Raw genomic sequence first — 18,664 nt, 5'->3', positions numbered from 1 at the left:
CCGACTAAGACCCTCCGATGCTCAAGTTAATTCAGGTCAAAATAGAAAAATACAATTAAAAGGTGTACGGTCGAAAGTAATAAATGCATGTTACCTCAAATGATTTATATTTGGGTATTTATAGGGCCCAAATATACACTGTTGATAGGGCCAAGTGTCGCACAATCTGGATATTCTTTACTTTTTTATCGTACGGTGGCAATCTATCTTATCGTTTCGTGTCGGTTTACGGTTTGGAGCTACGAGTCGAAGCTCCAACGACCCGACCCGCTAGCTGATATGCGGGTTCTGCTGTATTTTGTCCATTTTACCCTTAAGAGAGGGACCTTTTTGTCAATTTGACCTGAAATAAGGGTAATTCCCCATCAGGTTTAGTCAATTCCTTGTGTGTATTGGTCTTCTAGATTATTTGGTTGTTCTTGGTTAGTAGGGCATTAAATCTAATACAGGAATTAGAAGCAACGGTTGGTACAAGTTGTTGCAGCTAGCTGTCATTTGCAATTTTTGCGTACAAATAAGGCTCACTGTATTACCCTGTAACCTGTTCTTCACAGTCCCCTACCCTACGTCACTCGATTAATTTAGTCGAGTAACATTCGACCGTTGAACGCCAAATTTCACTCGCAACGCACACAAATTAATCATGAAATATTTGATTGGATTCTATTCGCATCAAAATATTAATCTCTCTTTCTTACTCACCTCTCTCCTTTCTCTTTGCCTTTATTTCTCCTATGTCCGAATATCATATTTTAATATGTTAATATAAACAGGTAAAGATCAAATTAACCCACACATGAAAAGGTTAAACAAACATAAAGATAATTATATAGTTTAATACTACCTTAATTTTCACTACTTGAATAAGACAGTGTAGTGTTGTATCACTTCTATGATCATAACAATACATAGGAAAAAATTTGAGCGCCCCCCAACCTAGTTAGTTTCTCCAAACTCAAGTTTTATTCAATTCTTAACCAATCGGTAGAGTTCTCAGTTGTTAATATACTAAAACAGAGAAAAACCTCTCACCTGATAAGCACAGATTCAATTTTTTGTGTTGATAGTTTCCTCAAATTGAACGCCTTATAATTTGCATTTGTGCCGTCCACGAATCCACAATTCATAATCAAGAGATTCACACTGGAAATGTTATATTAGAAGAATTTATCGGAAAAATAGGAAAATTACAATAGCAAAATTTCCACAACTTTTAATAGATAAATTAGTAGTTAATACAGTATTACATGTTGAAGAAGAAGAGGAGGAGGAAAAAGGAAAAGAAGAAAGAGAAACACATACGAAACTCTACAGTAGAAATAATCAACATTAGTAGTGAAGATGGGATTTAAACTAATTTATGAAAAAACAGCAGCATATCACTCGAATTCCCGCAGTTAACAAGCACTGGCATCCATACCCCAAGTGGAAAGGAGCGGGACCGCAACAATGGAAACTAATCTCCATGTGCCGAGATTCCGGACTCGAAAAATGAGAATTGGGGATTTGAATATTGATTGATCAGCAGCGTGAAAAATCAGAAGTGGCATCCGCAACAGAGAAAGAAGACACAGAGCGTGGAGACCAACACAACGCCCTCGAGAACAGAAACAATCTTGAAGAGGAAACCATCAACAAACCAAAGGTGCAAGTTGAACCGCCTCTTCCACCGCAACCCGGCGGAAGTCTTCAACTTCCACCGCCATGCACCGCCGCCGCTCCCCATCTTGTTTAGCCTCTTGAAGAAGAAGGAGAAACTCGAACTCGAAGTGGAATTCGAAGTCGGAGGCTTCTTCTCCATGATTCTCTTTTCTCCTAAAATGTGCAAGTATCCGACGGAATTGTGTGCGTGTTGTTTTGGTGGGGAAGGGGGGTTGGTTGGTTGGTTCGAGCAGTTTGGTTGGGGGTTCTGTGCTTTCGGAAGGTTTCCTTGGAATTAATAGAAGCTCGGAATTAACAGGTACCTCTGAGGGTAATTCGGGAAATACAGAAAAGTTGGTTCCTCTGGGCCCCCAAGAAGAGGGGCGTGAGTGTAACGGTTCCGCGTTTTCGTGGGTGAAGGGGGGTTGGATGTCGTGCGCCCGTTGGAAGCAAAAAGGAAAAGTAGAAAAATAAAAATAAAAACTTATACTACTATTTCCAGGGTGTTTTCACTACTTCCACTCCAGAGTATACTGTAATTGCTGCAGCTTCATGATCAACAGGTACATCGAAAACTTGACGCATTTTTAGAAAATTTAAATAATTTGAAAAAAAAAATCAGGGGATGATATTCTAACAAGATGGGAATTGAATGATAATATTTCAATCGCGATAAATCCAAACAAAATTCATTGAATTTAAAGATATATTCAAATTTTCAATTAAAAATTAAATGGAATAGTATCTTTTTCATATTTGTCTTTTTTGTTTAATAAATAAGACAGACATAAAGCAAATAACGAATCTACACATCACAATATCTTGAAGTAAATATTTGAAATATTAATTTTGCGGTGGACGAATAAAAATAGTCATATATAATTAAATGTGGTCATTAATTTGGAGTTTTGGAAGGCAGTCTCTCAATCATGACGCAGAGGTTGAGTTGAAGTGTGAAGGCAGGTGGACAGAATCTCTTTACTACAGAAAGCATTTCCAAATATTCATTTGGGATTGAAGCTTTTTTGGTGGTAAAAGAGAAAGAGCACAAAAGGAACAAATGTATGATAGGAAAGAGTTGGAATTCTCATTGCTTTTGAACCCACTACATTATTCCACCAATGACCAAACCTATCTTTCTTGGGTTTTTCCCTAGCTATGTTCTCAAGCTTCACTCCAAAAATGACATATATGCATAGATGTCATTGATCACCGTTTGTGAGAGCGGAATATTTTTTTTATATATTAATATAGATGATCATACGATTAATTTATGTGCACTATCGATATATGAATATCAACGACATAAAATTCATTTTAGTAATAAAAAATGAAATAGATGAAAGATACCACTTGTTAATATTTTCAAAGGTATATTTGGTAGGGGCTAAGACAATGTTTCGATAATGTATCCAAATATTACAAGAGATGACGTTACTATATATGTAGCTAATTATTGAGAATATTACTCGAGTGTCCAATATATATTGTTTCGTGGGACAAGACTTGCTTACTTTGACCTGTTTAATTTAGATAATCTTATATTAAATAAGATAGTTATAATATTAAAGAGTTAATATTTAAGATTCTTGATGAATATATCAAATTATATTACAGGCATGGACCAATTACCAGAATTCCGGACAACCTAATTAATTAAAGCTCATCCTCGTTTGGATCAACCAAATAATTTTAGTGGTATATATATTGCCTTGGTGTCAAACTTTATGGTAACAATTGGAAGAAATTGCTGAAAGTGCTGCATGGTCGACCAGCCTGTACAGTTCTGAGTTTCTCCATTCAATAAAACTTCCCTAACTCCCCATCTGTCCTAATAAAACTCTCAAATGTCTGTGTTTGGTCTACCTATTATATATAATGTGTGTGAGTGTGACAGACACCATCGATCATTGCCAACTTCATCTTTGGCTTTTAACGAAAATCTTGGCTGGAATATATATATATATATATATATATGAATTTATTTAATTACAATATTCTATTCTTACCTACAGCTCCTTGTCTTAAGATCCAATCTTTACCTTTTCTTTAAATATTGTCGTTTTTGCGTATATATAATAAATAATATTTTATATTTTAAAATATATTATGAATAAAAAAAATTATATATAAACTAACACATCGTATTTCAAAAAACAAAAAAGAGAAAAAAAGAAAATCAACTAAGGGGTATTATTGGCATAGCAATATAATTGATGTTGCGGTATCATAACCACCGTTTATAAGATAAAACTGCCTTTTCTTTTTATATAGTATAAATAATATTTTGGTGTATTATTGCTAAAGAGAGTAGGTAAAATTAAATTAACTTGAAGGGTATTTTAGTGAAACATAATTTTTTGCATAAGTGGTAAGTCTCCTTCTCTTTATAATAGTATAGATATATATAAATCCCGCACTTGCTATAAAATATTCTTAAGCCAACTATCATATCATCTTGTATATTAATTAATATATATAATTTGTGTAATTCATTATTGATCTTGTTTGTTAATCATGGTCGGGGTTGCAACCGGTCGTCGTACGTCCGGAAGTGCGACTTTTCACTTGATAAAAGGTTATGATTTTGATGAGTTTTATGTATGTCAATATATATTTTTCTATTTTAATAGTACCTAATTCTTGTTTATTATGTATTTTATTGTTTATTAATTCAATCTGTTACGTTGCAAGTGAGTATTTATACTTTTATTTAAAATCATAATGGAAAAAAATAATAAAACTACGTTTTTCTATAGAATTTAGATTAATTTATGTTTTTTTATATATAATCAGACATTCAAGTTCACAAAAACTAAGGTTGTGCATAATGTTCACACATTTATCCTACTAAGGACCTCAACTAATTCCTGCACTATATATAGTAACCTGAAGCAGTACTGTCCAATATCAATGGATGATCATCATCAGCACTCTCCACTTTCAAGCCCTCATCAACTGAACTTCTAATTCCTCCCTGCAAAATTAATACCACAACCTAATTAAACTACATATAAAACAACACACACACACGCATACATAATCCGATAAAAACTCAAACAACAGTATTTCCAGACACTGAAATTTCAGCCGAATTTAACTGGGGTCTTGCAAGAAAATTAAACCCTAACCCTACACCCCAAAACCCTAAAATACTCACGTGAAAATCTTGATCGTTGAACTCAATCGGCAATCCTGCTGCAGGAAAGTCAAAACCAAAACCAAAACCTTGATCATCATCTTGATTTAGGGAATTAGCCAACTGATTTGATGATGACGCAGTAGTAGCCAAAGCACTGGGTCTCCGTTTCTCAATCTCCTCCACTCTACGAAGAACGTTATCCCTCAGCTCTTCCAATGCTTCCACGTACTCCTCCAGTTCATGCAGTTCCATACCCTCAAGGGGTTCGTCGAACCAGAATTCCCTCCCCTCTCCACCGCTACTCTCCTTTTCCTTCAACACCCTCCTTTCCATCTCCAGTCTTCTCACGCTCTCCTCATACTTACTTCTAATACCGTCTTCACCACCGACAGTCTGCCCGTTTGAACTCGTACCCGTCTCGGGTGAAAGAGCTATCCCTCTTTGGAAACGGTCGATCAGAGTTTCGACAGACGGATGGCCAAACGCGAAAATCCTTTCCGCCGGTGACTTCACGAGGATCGCAATCTCCGCACCACATAGAACGCTGAGTTCACTGGCTTTTCTGAACAAACCCATTCGACGTTTCGTGAATGTCACTTGCAAACTCGTTTTCTTCTCGATTTTCTTGATTTCGATCTTCCTCCGGCCCAACGTTTTCTTGATTGCTGCATCGTCATCCATGGCCGATCCAGAGGAAAAAGAAAAGAAGAAAATCTAGCTATTTGTTTATCTGGGAGTGGATATACATATATAGTTGCATATTTATAAATAGGAGGAGGGTGCAGGAGTTTTTAAGAAATTAAGGAAAGTGTATTTTTTATTACCATATCGTATTGATTGTACCCCTACTACCTCCCTAAATTTTCCCCACTATACACATCCAACTAGTAGCTTTCCTTTTCCGAGTTTTAACTAATTAATAACAGGAAATAAACTTAATTATATCGATTTTCTACATACCACAAACCTCCAATTTTATTTAATCTTAATTTTCCCATTTTTATTACTATTCACGGGATTTAATTAATCATGTTTAACTACATTTCTTTGAACTAATTCTGCTATTTTTCTTGGAATGATGCGACCCAGTGTTATAACATAGATAGCTTGGTTACAATGAAACCTGATAAGCAAGTATGGTTTCGAAAACTAGAACAAATATAATATTTAATTATAATTAATTATTCTAATTAAAAAGAAGTAGTCGTTGAAAATAATCATTGACCACGACCACACAATATTTGCATTTGTAGTGATTTTTTAAGTGTAGTTAAAATATTTGCTGTAACGAATAAGCTGAGTTTTTGTATTGATTCTATTTAATCATGATTACTAATAATTATTTATCATGATTTTTAATCCATAGTAATTAAAATAAGCAATGGTAAATTTTCTTTTGATGGGAATATATATTAATGTTATATTACGGGCTTGGAAACTGAACGTAATAAAAAAATGATGTACAACTGTTCGAACCAATTAAACATGCACCCCTCGATACATTAATATTATTATACAAATATTTCTATATTTTTGCTGTTACGAGCGATTAATGTAATTATGTTAAAGACATAGGTGATTTATGTAAATAAATCATTATTTCGGAGGTAATGATAAATTATATATGTGGGCTATAATATGGCCCATGGGGCTACCCCAATCCAATAGGTGTTGGGTTGAGTTTAAAGTCCAACATTTTCTATTTATAGATGGAGAGATAGTAATACATTCAATTTTCAAACGCTAAAAGAAAATTGAATTTATTTATAAAAAAATCAAAATAGGTAGCAGTACTATTTAAGAATATTTTTATTTCTTAATTTAAAAAGTATTTTTTTTAATAATTTCAAAAGTAAAAATGGTCGTCGTGAATATCTTAAAAGTATAACTTTTTTTTAAAATTAAAAATTAAAAAGTATTTTTCTAAAACTGGGACAAACACTCTCAAAATCAAATATCAGAAAATATATTTTCTTTTTTTCCAAAAAAAAAAAAAAAAAGAAAACAAACAACCGGCGCGTGTCTGAAATCATAGGACTAGATGTCCATGCGCCTCTTCCCAAACGACGACTCTTTCTATTTGGTCAAGTCTAAATACTTAAGAAAATATATATGGATTTATTACTAAACCTGCTGCCACCCATCTACTATTACTATACTACCAAAACACAATATATATATATACAGAAAGAACCCATTTTAGAGAGAGAGAGAGTATAAAGGGGGCAGGGGTGGAGAGGAGTGGGGTGGGGGAATCCCACAACAAGCAGATCTGTAGACAAAGATACTAATGGAACAATTCTAAACCCAGAAAAGATATCCTCTCCGATACTTGCCCACCACCATTCTTCCTTTCCTCGCTTACTTCTTCACCAGGATACACACACAGCACTCTCTGTCCGCACTTGTTCCCCGCCCGCAGAATCACTCTAACAAAATCTTGCCTCTTACATTGGCCTGTTTCTTCAGTGTGTTTATACGCTACGAACACACACCGAGGATTAGTTTGTGTGTGTTTGTGTTGTATGGTTTGAAAGGAAGAGGGAATATTAAGAGAAAATAAAATGTTGGAATTGAGGGAGGGGAGGAGGTGCTATCCGGAGGCCGTGGTCGGAGTGAATGTGGGTCTTGCTTTTGTTGATGGTCTGATTGCGTTTCTTGCTTTCTATCAGGTAGTTATTTGTTTCTCTTTCTTATTTCTTATTGCTGCGTGTAGGTAGGTTTGTGGATGCATTGATTCTTTTTCATTGTGAAGTCGGGTTTCTTGTGTTTCTTGATGCTCTCTTTATTTTGGAAGAGTTTCATGGAGTGAGAATCACACTTGAACTAATTTCTGGGGTTCTGGTTTTCGTGGTTGGCTTTTTCAATTTTCCTAGTTTTGGTTTTGGTTCAGTTGGGGAAGAGAGACTATTTGAGTATTTTCTTGAATCTAGGATTTGAGGATTATGTCTTTAGTTGATAGTAAATGACAAATTGCTCAAAAATATTGAGCAAATCACAATCATATTATGAGTGTGACTGAGGTCTATTTAACAATTGTAATCACTTTTTATTGTATGAAGACATATTGTTTTGCAGCAACAGATCAAGGTTGTTAGTTGGTAATGTGAATCTCTTACATTTAAATATAAAGAGGATTTCCTTCAATTTCGATAGTGAATCGAAATCTGTTTAATCATTAATCTTTATAACTTTTCCATACTTTGGGAGCTTGATGTTCTTGCAATTCTGTCAAGGAGTGAAGGATTGTAATAATGGAGGTCACCCATTGATCATAGATTCATGGTTGGGTTTTTGAACTCATTGTTATCTGTAAAGTTTTTTAGCGGTGAAGATTCCCTGTAAAGCTTGTATTTTTCGGTGGCGTTGATAACGTGGTAGCTGGCATAATAGCTGAAGGAATATAGTAATAGCTGTCAAAATACCTCAGGTATTTTCACGCGCGGCAGTAGCTGCCAAAATACCTCGGGGAATGCTGCCATAGCTGTTGTTAAATGTTAGTTGCGAGGCAATGGATGTGCAATCACGCCATAATGGCCAGTCTCGGTATGTAGTGCCTGGTGATGAGTACTGATACAGCTGTTAAACGCGTTTTCTGTGTGGCACTTCCTTCGGTGCTGCCTTTATTACGTATTCTAAGGATGGTTAGTTGGTTCACATGATTCACAATCGCTCCATACTTTGGATTGATTATTTATGTTATGACCAGATGCATAAGTTTTTCTAGATGTTTTAAATGATTCCCATAGTGTGGTAGATATGCTTGCCAGTTACGTGCTATTAGTATAAGTTTGTTTCTCATATTTAGCTAGATTTTTCTTTCTTTCACGTGAAGGTTTTGGTTGCAATGGGAGATTTCTTTATTGAAAACATTTTCTATTTTTCAAAATGATAACCAAGAAAGTTTAGCTTGATGCTGCCCGCTTTACTTGCAACCAATAAATAAAAAAAAAAAAAAAAAACTCTTGAGAAGCAGTGTCTGTTCTATTAAAATGTTAACTGACGAAAGTTTAGCATGATGTCACCTGCTTTACTTGTTAGTTAATTCAAGTAAATAAAAATCCTGAAAATATCGTCTATTTCATCAACATGTCCAATCGAGCAATTTTAGCATGATACTCCCACTTTTCTTGCAACTTAATCCAAGTAAAATAGAAATCTTGAAATATCGTATTTTACCAAAATGGTCAACTGAGAAAGTTAGCATGATGCTACTTACTCGGGACTTAATTCAAGTAAAACCAAAAAAACCTTTTACCAGCTGCTATCTGAAGTTGCTAAATCGATTTCTTAACAAATATTTTTGTTTTTCATCAGGAAAAGCTTCAATGATGTTTTCCTGCTATAGTTTGAATCAGTTGCTTAATATTTTTAGTCTTGCTCATGTGTTTGATCAAGTTGTGTTTTCAATTGATTTTAGATGTAAATTTCTAGAAAAAGCTATGTTCTACTTTTATCATTTTATAGATAATGCTGAAACCTTTCTGTAATGTGGGTTTCTTACTAGGTATTGCTTTCTTTATTAAGCATTTGTTAACTCTTAAGTAGTAGCTTTAATGCTTGCTTTTTACTCACTGGATTTCCCATCCTTTGTTATACCAGTTGATGAGAATTCATTCAAGGAATACACAGCTTGGATGGACTCGTCAAAAGGTAAGCTTCTATGACGCCAGTTGGTCTGGTTACTTATTCTTTTGGCTGTGTGCAACTATTGGGCCTTGAGTCATGCTATAAAATGGAGACTAGTTTTTATGTGATTTTTCTTAACTGTTGGATAAGATGGATTAAGCTGGATCAGTAATCTTCGTCATGGTTTGTGTTTACCTTAGTGTATTTCCTATTGGTTAGGTGGTCTCAGATATTCACTGTTCTTGATTTTTTTCTAAAATGATTTTGATTCGCACTGACAATTTTGTAAGGATTCTATATCAGTTATGGAATGATATCACTCTCCGATGCTGCTCTTCAATCTGCTACCATATTAACAATTTAAGTTCGTATCATAATTCTAGAGTGGATCGTCCCATGGCATTCCCTGAAACCATTTAATTTTGTGTGCTCCACATAATTTATTGTTTAGATGTAGCTTGTTTTTGTGGTGCAGATATTAGAAACTGGTAAAATTTTGCATGGTATATTTTTAATTTATTGAATTCTTGACCGGTAAAAATGGTTCTCCTACTTCAGGTCTTCCATCTGTTGATTGGATCATCTAATTTGGGTGAGCTCTACTGCTTTAAGATTACTGCATTTTAGAAGGTCTTTCAGTTGATGCAATTCTGAATGTGATATACATGGCAGCATGCTGCATTTGTAGGAATTTCTTTTCTTTATACTTTCTGGCAACTGTTACAGTTTGAACATGGCAGTTACCTTAATATTTCTGGATGCCTTATATATGTTTTGTGGCCAATGTTTGGTCCTCCTTCTCAGGTATATCTTGTTTAGAATTAAGTCGATGTTTGCCCCTTTTTCTATGAAGTATGAATTTAGCATTTTTAATACAATAATTTTATTTTTTCTGAATGAAATGCAGATTTCTGAGCTCAGTTAATACTTGTATATCTGAGCACGAGCACTTGTATATGTCAGCACTTGTATCTCCTAACATGATTTCCTTGATTCTTGGTATCCCTGGTGTGTGCTTCTTTGACAATCTAGGACCATTGCAGACAGAAGAAAAGTCCATATGGAGAATGTTGCTCAATCTGAGCAATTGTACTGCTGGCTTGAGCAGCCGATGATAGCTACATTTTATGTTACTCTGTATTGTATTAATCATGGTCTTCATGACAAAGAATCTCTGTACGATCATTTACCTCTGTCTGAAGCTGCTTTGTGGGAATGCTTACCAATATTGATTAAGCTTTTTACTATAGTCTTCAATAACTCATGGTAATTTTCAATGCAGGTTATTTCCTTTACTTTGTGTTGAATCTTGTTGCTGCTTGCAAAGGTTGGACTTGTTGGTCTCATTCCTGCGGTTTCATGGTCATGGGTAGGAAATTACCTGTCTGTTGTGTGATTTATATGATTTTTTCAGTTTCCATGATCACAGTATTAACCGATGTTTACCATATATTATCATTTGCAGCCTTCCCCAAAATTCTGTTTGTTGCAGCATTTCTTCTACTGTTGTCGTTTTGGTAACTTTTCTACCTTATCTTAACAAATTAATACTTACGTTTCTACTTGTTTTGTATCATTAAGTGAAGATAATTCTCATTCTGAATTGATGGTTTGCAGGGTTGACCTTTGCCATGAGTCAAATGACGATGATGAAGATGAAGGATGTAGCTACCAGGTAGCGCTGTTGGAGAAGCTGAATCCAAATGATTCTAATGTCAATGATCGCCGTAGATGTTGCAGCTTTAGGTCGTTTCCTATAGGAAGCCGTCAAAAAATTGTGATTCTGGTACTGAAGCAACTTTTAGTTCTTTGGAATTTTTTATAATCCACCTTTTATCTCATCCGATTTCAAAATTTCACCAGGTTACTGTGATAGTTTTTGCAATAACGGTAGCATGTTCTGTGTTGATGTGGGTTGGGATGAGAAAGAGTCCTATCAACCCTGCAATTGTTGCTGAGGCAAGTATTTATGGCTCTTTGCTTTACATTATTATATTACACTGCATGCACATTCTGTTATCTTGCTCCTTAACTGTGGCTCTAATGGATGCATCAGCATCAATTTGGCTTTGGTGAAAATTCTTATCCTCTCTGGTGACGACCCTTCAACATGTTGGCAATTTTTTACCAAAATGTAGGTATATGTAGATCTTGTTGCCGTGATCGTGCTTTTGCTGGGAGGAGCCTTGGCATGCTATGGTGAGCACCTATAGTACAAACGTCTAATTATTATCCCCTTGGTTTAGCACTAAGGAAAATAGCATAAATTCATATAGAGTTCCAGTCTGTTCTTCGTCGAGAAGAAGACACTTCAAATTGCCAATGATAAAGTGTTTTGCGGCAAGACTCGTATGGTTTTGAGGAGGGCCACTTTTGAGCTCTTTCACCACAAATCACATCTCTCTTCTACTCATGCATATCTGATTTGTTTTCATTTATCATATTTGGTATTCAGGATTAATATTGTTCCTGAAAATGAGAAAAGTGAGATCCGATCGGGCTTCATCAGAAATGCGGAAGGTAGTTCATTCTTTATGAGAACTATTCTCCTAGTATAGAACCAGTTTATCCATACGTGTTGCTTTTTCCCTATAAATAAATCTTTGTCATCTTCCGCTGTATCGCAGGTTGCTGGTTTGGCCATTGTCTCCGTTTTAAGTTTTGCATCGAGTGCTTCAGTTGCAATAGGCACAAATATACCCGTAAGTTATTGCTTTCTGTTACATCGTTTCATCAATTTCCTTTTACAATATAAATTCTATTAAGGCTAAGAATGTCCATGTCGCAGCTGTTTTATCACTGGCATGAACCAGAGATAAGTGGTGTCTATACCTCCCTTCTACTGGTTGTGTACTATTTCCTAGGTATTTTCTTCAAAACTTTTGTTCTATAATTTAGTAGTGTACTGGGGCCTTCTAACTGTTGTGTTATTTATGTGCTTAAACATCTTTATTTACTATTTTAATATTAGTTACATTCACTTCAATTATCATGGAAAATACCTAATTTCTCTTATATCCTACTCTCAGACACCTCAAATTTCTCAGTCACCGTCTTTCCACTAATTATTCCAGGTTCATCGGTGCCCTCAGCCCTTATTCTATTTGTGATGAGAGAGTTGCCACCGCCACTCGTGATTAAAAAGCAAGAACAATCGAGAACAACATTGGCCTTTATAAGCGATCGTTCAGCAGCAACCCATGGACAGCGATGGACTGCTGCAACAAGTGTGCAGAACCAGGTTCTAATGCCTGTTTTCGATGAAATTGATTTTCTGATATTCTCATCTGACTTTATTACTTGTGATTATTTAGTGTCATACCTACTCCGAAACAATGACAAGTGGGAGGGTCATACTTGAGAGAGCCTTGAGTTATCTATCCTTAATGCACATTTTCTTTATGTGAATGCAGGTTTCAAGAGCTAGCCCCATATGAAAAACCGTCCAGTATTAATCTTAGAAAGGCGAGAAGAAAAGCTTGTGTTAGAAAGCAGTTAGGAGTGTAGCCGCAAGACTGCTTATCCCCGCCCCTATCTCATAGCTACTGCTCCTGACTTGTATATAGTTAGCAATATTTTGCAAATGGTACTGCTTGAAAGCTTTTCCTTAATATATGAGAATGAATCTGTTAGCAAGTTTCCCTGTTGCCTGACATACAGACTTGACATCTTGGAAACAATAGAAAACAACAACGAAATATCAAATAGGAAGTTTTAACAGTTTAATCTATTTAAGCAAATAGCTGATGCCTCAGAATTATTTGTACAAAATCTTGGCCATTCTCCAACGACTCTGCTGCTTTCTACCCAAACAATGATGTCGAGATGAATGGCCGTGGACTAATAATACTAAAGGAACGAAATACTGAAAGAACTCGAGAAGGGCTGGGTCCTCTTAGTCCCTCCCACCAAAAAAATACCAGTGTTGTCAGCCAGAAAGGTATGAAGAATTGAACCACATGGTCATCCCATTTTCTTGTGCAACATCTCTGCCAGGGAGGTGTGAACAACATAATGGTCAGCTTGTGTGCTAAGAAAACAGACTTATGTCAGATGAAGGTGCTCGTAGAAGTGTACCTTGCAAGTGCAAATCAAGCGGCTGTTTTGCCAATTGATCGGAAGTCCTCCGGGGGCCATACCTTAGATAAAGAGAAGAAAGAGTAAGTTATCCAATTAAACGTATTCTTGTATGCTTCACCTTATGGATAGAATGGTATGAAACAATGGATATTAGTCGCCATCGAAAGTGCAAGCATGTTTGGCTATGGAAATGGGACATACAAACTGAGGTCATACGCCTACCTTCATCAACTCGAAGGCTAAAATTTAAGGCCTAATGCAGAACAAAAGGAGTTGAATTGCTTACCACCAAGAAAATTCTGGATTGAACAAGTGCATAAGGAACTGGACCAAAATGTCTTGAATCACGACTCTCGTAGATATTATCCCCCTCGATCCAAACATGTCCCTTTGGTACCTAATGCATTCAAAACTCACTTTCTTGGATCATTTGCCCTCCTACCTTGCTCAACTATTAAATTCACACTTAAAGAAGAATAAATACAAATATTTATGCATGAACTGTAGAGGTATTATTCAGATTGCTACATGAAAATCAAATGCAAACTCAATTACACATAGCTTAAATAATCAACTTTTCAAAAACCCTAAAACCAGTTCACCTGAAAAAAAGAAACTCTTGGAATGATCCAGCCACAAGAACAACAAAACCCCACCTCATCCAACATTAAACTCAGTAAGAAAAACAACACAATTTCAGATCGACGGCAGCACCAAGTCAAAATCAAGTAAGCATTTCGTTTTTATATATTCTAAGAAAGGGAGAGAGAAGGTTTAAAGAAAATAATTACAACAATAGTCTTCTGTTCATCACTCTTGCTGGGGTCCAACACATACGAAACAACGTCTCCTTCCACACCCTTGACCCTCTTGGTTACAACCTTTCTCGGGTCCTCGGGGCTCCGTATGATCACCGCGTCGCCCGACCCGACTTTCCCCAAACGGCTCGTTATACTTTCAGTCAGAACGAAGGTGCCGTGATTGAACGAGGGAAGCATACTGGGACCCACAAGCTACAAATTGCAGAGCATCAAGAAAAAGAGATTTGGCGGGTGAAGGAGTAGGCAGAGGTAGAAGAAGAAGAGAGGATGCGTACTTTAGCGACGCTGCAGAGGTAGGTGTTGGCGACGTGAAGAAAGCAGAGGGCATTTGCTACTCGTGCGGTTTGGTGCAATGCTTCCTTCACAAAGGGCGCCAATTCCTGCAGTCGCTCCATTCCCATCTCTTTCTTCTCTCCGACTGTTTGCTTTCTCTTCTTGAAGCTCTTGCCATGGCAGCTAATGCCAATGGTGGGTCTGATATGCTATTTTTTCACTATGATGCAGAAAAGCGTGTTAATTAGCTTGATGAAGCGTTGTTTAGAAGCCCATATTGAATGGGCTGATGGGCTTGGAAGAATAGAGCTGAATACGGTTTATTAACCTTGAAAATGCTTGATGATTTAGCTAGGCCAAGAAAAAAACAATAAAACTAATGATAATCAACTAATTAAATGAAAATTCAGAAATAACTAAAAAAATGAAAATAATTATTGCATTAACTTGACTTGATCTGTTTTTCATTCTGTGATTTGGATACATCTGATTCAACGTAAGTAGTCAGAGTAGTCTTGACTTCTCAGGATACTGATTTCAATTTCATCAAATACAGTAACTACCAAATTTGAAACAGAACTATTCGAAATCTGTGGGAATGGGATAATTCATATGATCATCACCAAAAACTCCTACTGTATATATATTAAGCGTACTAGAACACCACCACTGATCTCTTCTAGTACTTCTAGTCCTACGTTAAACTTAAACCATGTCTGCTAAGCTTTGTTTTCTTGTATCCTTAGCTCTCTTGTTTCACTCCACCATTGCTAGAAATTCGCCTTCAATTTCAACCAATGTCGTCAATGCCTATTCAACCTTCAATGCTACTCGAAACTACACTCATGTCTGTGATCCATCAAGGTTTTCTGATCTCGGACTCAACATCAAACATTTTGCTTTCTGCGACTCATCTCTCTCGTATGATGTTAGAGTCAAAGACTTGATAGACAGAATGACACTCAATGAAAAATCAGCTCAAATAGGCGACACTGCCTACGGGGTCCCAAGAATCGGGCTCCCCAAGTATGAGTGGTGGTCTGAGGCCTTGCATGGTGTCTCCAATGTCGGTCAATCGGGCAGCGTTGCCTCGTACTTTGATGATGTTGTCCCTGGTGCAACAAGTTTCCCCACTGTTATTCTGACAACAGCTAGTTTCAACCAGACATTGTGGAAAACGGTTGGCCAGGTAAAGTTTAGTATCATTTATATGGAGTTGTCGTTTGTTGATCTTTGCTCGACTTTAATACTTTGTTTTCGATTGTTTAGGCGGTTTCGACAGAGGCAAGAGCTATGTACAATTTAGGACATGCTGGGCTGACATTTTGGAGTCCAAATATTAATGTGGTGAGAGATCCTAGGTGGGGAAGAGCCCAAGAGACACCAGGGGAAGACCCTTTTGTTGTTGGAGAGTATGCGGTGAACTACGTTAGAGGGCTGCAAGATGTTGAGGGGACTGAGAATACCGCAGATCTCAACTCTAGGCCCCTCAAGGTTGGTGCCTGCTGCAAGCACTATGCAGCTTACGACGTGGACAACTGGCTTGGAGTCGATCGTTACCATTTTGATGCCCGAGTAAGAATGAAATTTAGATTTTGCGTATGAAGTTTCAAATACGTAATTGGGTTCATCTTTTTAATGTTTTCTTGTTGTGTTTGAACTTGAAGGTGACGGAGCAAGACATGCAGGAGACGTTTCTTAGGCCGTTTGAGATGTGCGTGAAAGAGGGCGATGTAACCAGCATTATGTGCTCTTACAACAAGGTTAATGGCATTCCAACCTGTGCTGATCCAAAGCTTTTGAAGGATACAGTGAGAGGGGAGTGGAATCTTCATGGGTACTAATTTCATTAATCTCATATGCATATTTGTAAATTTTGAACTCACGCTCATGATCTCTAAATTCGTTGTCAAAATTTCAGTTATATTGTGTCGGATTGTGATTCGATTGAAGTAATGTTACACGGTCAGAAATGGCTTAACGATGAGCCGGAAGATGCTGTTGCACAAGCTCTGAAAGCAGGCTAGTCTTAAACAGTTCTTGTATTTATATGTATCTTGGTTAACATGATATAATGTTTATTGTGTTAATAATTCAGGGCTGGACTTGGATTGTGGGAATTTTTATACAAATTTTGCAAACAGCTCAGTGAGGATGGGGAAAGTCAAAGAGGCAGAGATAGACAATGCCCTGAAAAACCTCTACACTGTTCTGATGCGGCTTGGATTCTTTGATGGCAGCCCAAAATTCGAAAATCTTGGCAAACCTGATGTGTGCTCCAACGAGCACATAGAATTAGCAACCGAAGCAGCACGACAAGGAATTGTTCTTCTCAAGAACGATGCTGAAACATTGCCTTTGAGCTCTGAGAAGATCAAGACTATAGCAGTTATCGGCCCACACGCTAATGCCACCAGCGCCATGATAGGCAATTATGCTGGTGTTCCGTGCAAGTACACATCTCCCATTGATGGCCTCTCGAGATTTGGAGAAGTGAAATATGAGATGGGCTGTGATGGAGTACTGTGCAAGAACGACACCTTAATATATCCGGCGATGCGAGCTGCGAGCAAAACAGATGCCACTATTCTGTTTGTCGGGTTGGATTTAAGCGTTGAGGCCGAAAGCTTGGACAGGGTAGATTTGCTACTTCCAGGTTACCAATCTCAACTGATCAGTCAAGTTGCACAAGTGTCCAAAGGTCCTGTTGTTGTTGTTGTCATGTCAGCTGGCGGTGTCGACATTTCCTTTGCCAAGAACGATCCCAACATCCATTCAATCATCTGGGCCGGATATCCCGGAGAGGAAGGCGGCCATGCCATTGCAGATGTTGTCTTTGGGAGATACAATCCTGGTATCCTATGCTCTTCTTGCATTCTTCTGTTATTACAAGGGAATTTGATGTTATATACATACTAGACAATTATATCTGCAATAACATATCTTGTTTTGTTTGATATAGGTGGGAGATTGCCTCTAACATGGCACGAGAATGACTACGTTTACATGTTACCTATGACATCTATGCGGCTGAGGCCAGTCGACAGCCTGGGCTACCCGGGACGAACATACAAGTTCTTCAATGGCTCCACAGTTTACCCATTCGGCTACGGTCTCAGCTACACCAACTTCACATACAAGCCCGTTTCGACCAAGAACAAGTTAAACATAAGATTGAACCAGTTCCAACATTGTAAGGACTTGGAGTACAGGGACGGATTCTACAAGCCCTCCTGCCCTGCAGTCCTGATAGACGACTTGAAATGCGACAGTCATAACATGGAGTTAGCAATTGAAGTGGCGAACACTGGAAAAAGAGACGGAAGTGATGTGGTGATGGTGTATTGGTCAGGCCCGAGTGGGATTGCTGAGGCTCCGATCAAGCAATTGGTTGCATTCAAGAGGGTGTTGGTGAAGGCCGGCCGATCTGAAAAGCTCAAATTGGAGCTGAATGGTTGCAAGAGTTTTGGCATTGTTGATTACAGTGGTTCCAAGTTGTTGCCTTCTGGTGGCGGTAAGATTGAAATTGGCGACGGTTTGCTCACAATTCCACTTCAAATTGATTTTCACCGTGGAGCACTGTAGGAGTAGTGTTCATTATTTTAGACCTATTTAGTTGTGATGTGAATAATTAGCTAATCTCTGTAAATGGTATGATATTAATATTAGATTATTTATTTTACCCGTTCTTAAGTTTTTTTTAAAAATACATTAAAGATAAATTATTAATATTTAGATCATTATTAAAACAACGAGTGATACACATAATTATATTATAAGTAATCGTAATTTATTGTAAAAAAAAATATATTTATTTTAAAATAAATACCAACTTCGAGGGGGGGGGGGGGGGGGGCAGGAAAATAAAGCGTAGAAGAGAAGTGGTATTAATTGAAAGTAAATGAGAGCGTGGCGTGGCGCAACATATGATTGGTCGCGTCGTACATCATAGAATGTAATTTATTGTTTCTTTTTGTTAAAGTCCAATTTTAGTAATGGGCATGGGCATGGGTATGGGCATGATAATAAATCCCTAATAATAAACAATGTGATTCACATTTATTTTTAATTTATTTTT

At 37.1% G+C, this 18,664-nt stretch overlaps 5 protein-coding genes across 8 annotated transcripts; 2 read left to right on the top strand and 3 right to left on the bottom strand.

Annotated features, from left to right (window-relative positions):
* Positions 1-1,187: 1,187 nt before the first annotated feature.
* LOC148784942 (uncharacterized) lies at positions 1,188-1,926 on the bottom strand. The gene has a single exon (XM_088876584.1). It carries the CDS (start codon positions 1,799-1,801, stop codon positions 1,538-1,540), a length of 264 nt encoding a protein of 87 aa, XP_088732710.1. The 5' UTR covers positions 1,802-1,926; the 3' UTR covers positions 1,188-1,537.
* A 2,453-nt stretch (positions 1,927-4,379) lies between these two features.
* Positions 4,380-5,545, bottom strand: LOC105175724 (agamous-like MADS-box protein AGL29). Its single transcript, XM_011098272.3, has 2 exons — positions 4,802-5,545; positions 4,380-4,618 (listed from the first exon to the last, which is right to left on the bottom strand). Exons 1-2 carry the CDS (start codon positions 5,462-5,464, stop codon positions 4,517-4,519), a joined length of 765 nt encoding a protein of 254 aa, XP_011096574.1. The 5' UTR covers positions 5,465-5,545; the 3' UTR covers positions 4,380-4,516.
* Positions 5,546-6,972: 1,427 nt separating this feature from the next.
* Positions 6,973-13,048, top strand: LOC105175689 (uncharacterized). 4 transcript variants are annotated; one of them, XM_088876279.1, is made up of 13 exons: positions 6,973-7,455; positions 9,386-9,436; positions 9,971-10,004; positions 10,695-10,781; positions 10,878-10,929; positions 11,030-11,198; positions 11,276-11,371; positions 11,551-11,611; positions 11,868-11,932; positions 12,040-12,114; positions 12,198-12,276; positions 12,487-12,653; positions 12,826-13,048. In XM_088876279.1, the coding sequence occupies exons 1-13, from the start codon at positions 7,348-7,350 to the stop codon at positions 12,847-12,849; spliced, it is 1,068 nt and encodes a 355-aa protein (XP_088732405.1). In that variant the 5' UTR covers positions 6,973-7,347; the 3' UTR covers positions 12,850-13,048. The 4 variants fall into 4 exon arrangements, with proteins under 4 accessions (XP_088732405.1, XP_011096528.1, XP_088732406.1 ...); XM_011098226.3 differs by having other exon boundaries at positions 6,975-7,455; positions 12,201-12,276; XM_088876280.1 differs by lacking the exon at positions 6,973-7,455 and adding an exon at positions 8,210-8,329.
* A 62-nt stretch (positions 13,049-13,110) lies between these two features.
* Positions 13,111-14,817, bottom strand: LOC105175687 (mitochondrial ATP-independent inner membrane protease subunit 1a). The gene is made up of 5 exons (XM_011098225.3): positions 14,589-14,817; positions 14,284-14,505; positions 13,779-13,889; positions 13,490-13,551; positions 13,111-13,401 (listed from the first exon to the last, which is right to left on the bottom strand). Exons 1-4 carry the CDS (start codon positions 14,712-14,714, stop codon positions 13,504-13,506), a joined length of 507 nt encoding a protein of 168 aa, XP_011096527.1. The 5' UTR covers positions 14,715-14,817; the 3' UTR covers positions 13,111-13,401; positions 13,490-13,503.
* A 124-nt stretch (positions 14,818-14,941) lies between these two features.
* LOC105175723 (beta-xylosidase/alpha-L-arabinofuranosidase 1) lies at positions 14,942-18,254 on the top strand. The gene is made up of 6 exons (XM_011098271.3): positions 14,942-15,775; positions 15,856-16,161; positions 16,254-16,423; positions 16,508-16,608; positions 16,685-17,440; positions 17,549-18,254. The coding sequence occupies exons 1-6, from the start codon at positions 15,299-15,301 to the stop codon at positions 18,169-18,171; spliced, it is 2,433 nt and encodes an 810-aa protein (XP_011096573.1). The 5' UTR covers positions 14,942-15,298; the 3' UTR covers positions 18,172-18,254.
* Positions 18,255-18,664: the final 410 nt, after the last annotated feature.

Source organism: Sesamum indicum, linkage group LG12 (assembly GCF_026168435.1).
Source record: "Sesamum indicum cultivar Baizhima isolate 11 linkage group LG12, ASM2616843v1, whole genome shotgun sequence".
Classification (NCBI taxonomy): domain Eukaryota; kingdom Viridiplantae; phylum Streptophyta; class Magnoliopsida; order Lamiales; family Pedaliaceae; genus Sesamum; species Sesamum indicum.
The sequence above is the reverse complement of the archived record's forward strand: the minus strand, read 5'-3'. Positions and strand labels throughout refer to the sequence as shown.

Bases quoted from the DNA above. Each gene is read 5' to 3' on its own strand.
- LOC148784942 (XM_088876584.1), bottom strand. From the start codon at position 1,801: ATGGAGAAGAAGCCTCCGACTTCGAATTCCACTTCGAGTTCGAGTTTC.
- LOC105175724 (XM_011098272.3), bottom strand. From the start codon at position 5,464: ATGGATGACGATGCAGCAATCAAGAAAACGTTGGGCCGGAGGAAGATC. The intron at 4,619-4,801 runs GTGAGTATTTTA...TTAATTTTGCAG, and splicing joins TCAACGATCAAGATTTTCAC to GGAGGAATTAGAAGTTCAGT.
- LOC105175689 (XM_088876279.1), top strand. From the start codon at position 7,348: ATGTTGGAATTGAGGGAGGGGAGGAGGTGCTATCCGGAGGCCGTGGTC. The intron at 11,933-12,039 runs GTAGTTCATTCT...GCTGTATCGCAG, and splicing joins CTTCATCAGAAATGCGGAAG to GTTGCTGGTTTGGCCATTGT. The intron at 12,654-12,825 runs GTTCTAATGCCT...ATGTGAATGCAG, and splicing joins CAACAAGTGTGCAGAACCAG to GTTTCAAGAGCTAGCCCCAT.
- LOC105175687 (XM_011098225.3), bottom strand. From the start codon at position 14,714: ATGGGAATGGAGCGACTGCAGGAATTGGCGCCCTTTGTGAAGGAAGCA. The intron at 14,506-14,588 runs GTACGCATCCTC...TGCAATTTGTAG, and splicing joins ACCTCTGCAGCGTCGCTAAA to CTTGTGGGTCCCAGTATGCT. The intron at 13,552-13,778 runs GTAAGCAATTCA...TCTTTATCTAAG, and splicing joins AATCCAGAATTTTCTTGGTG to GTATGGCCCCCGGAGGACTT.
- LOC105175723 (XM_011098271.3), top strand. From the start codon at position 15,299: ATGTCTGCTAAGCTTTGTTTTCTTGTATCCTTAGCTCTCTTGTTTCAC. The intron at 16,162-16,253 runs GTAAGAATGAAA...TTGAACTTGAAG, and splicing joins GTTACCATTTTGATGCCCGA to GTGACGGAGCAAGACATGCA. The intron at 17,441-17,548 runs GTATCCTATGCT...TGTTTGATATAG, and splicing joins CTTTGGGAGATACAATCCTG to GTGGGAGATTGCCTCTAACA.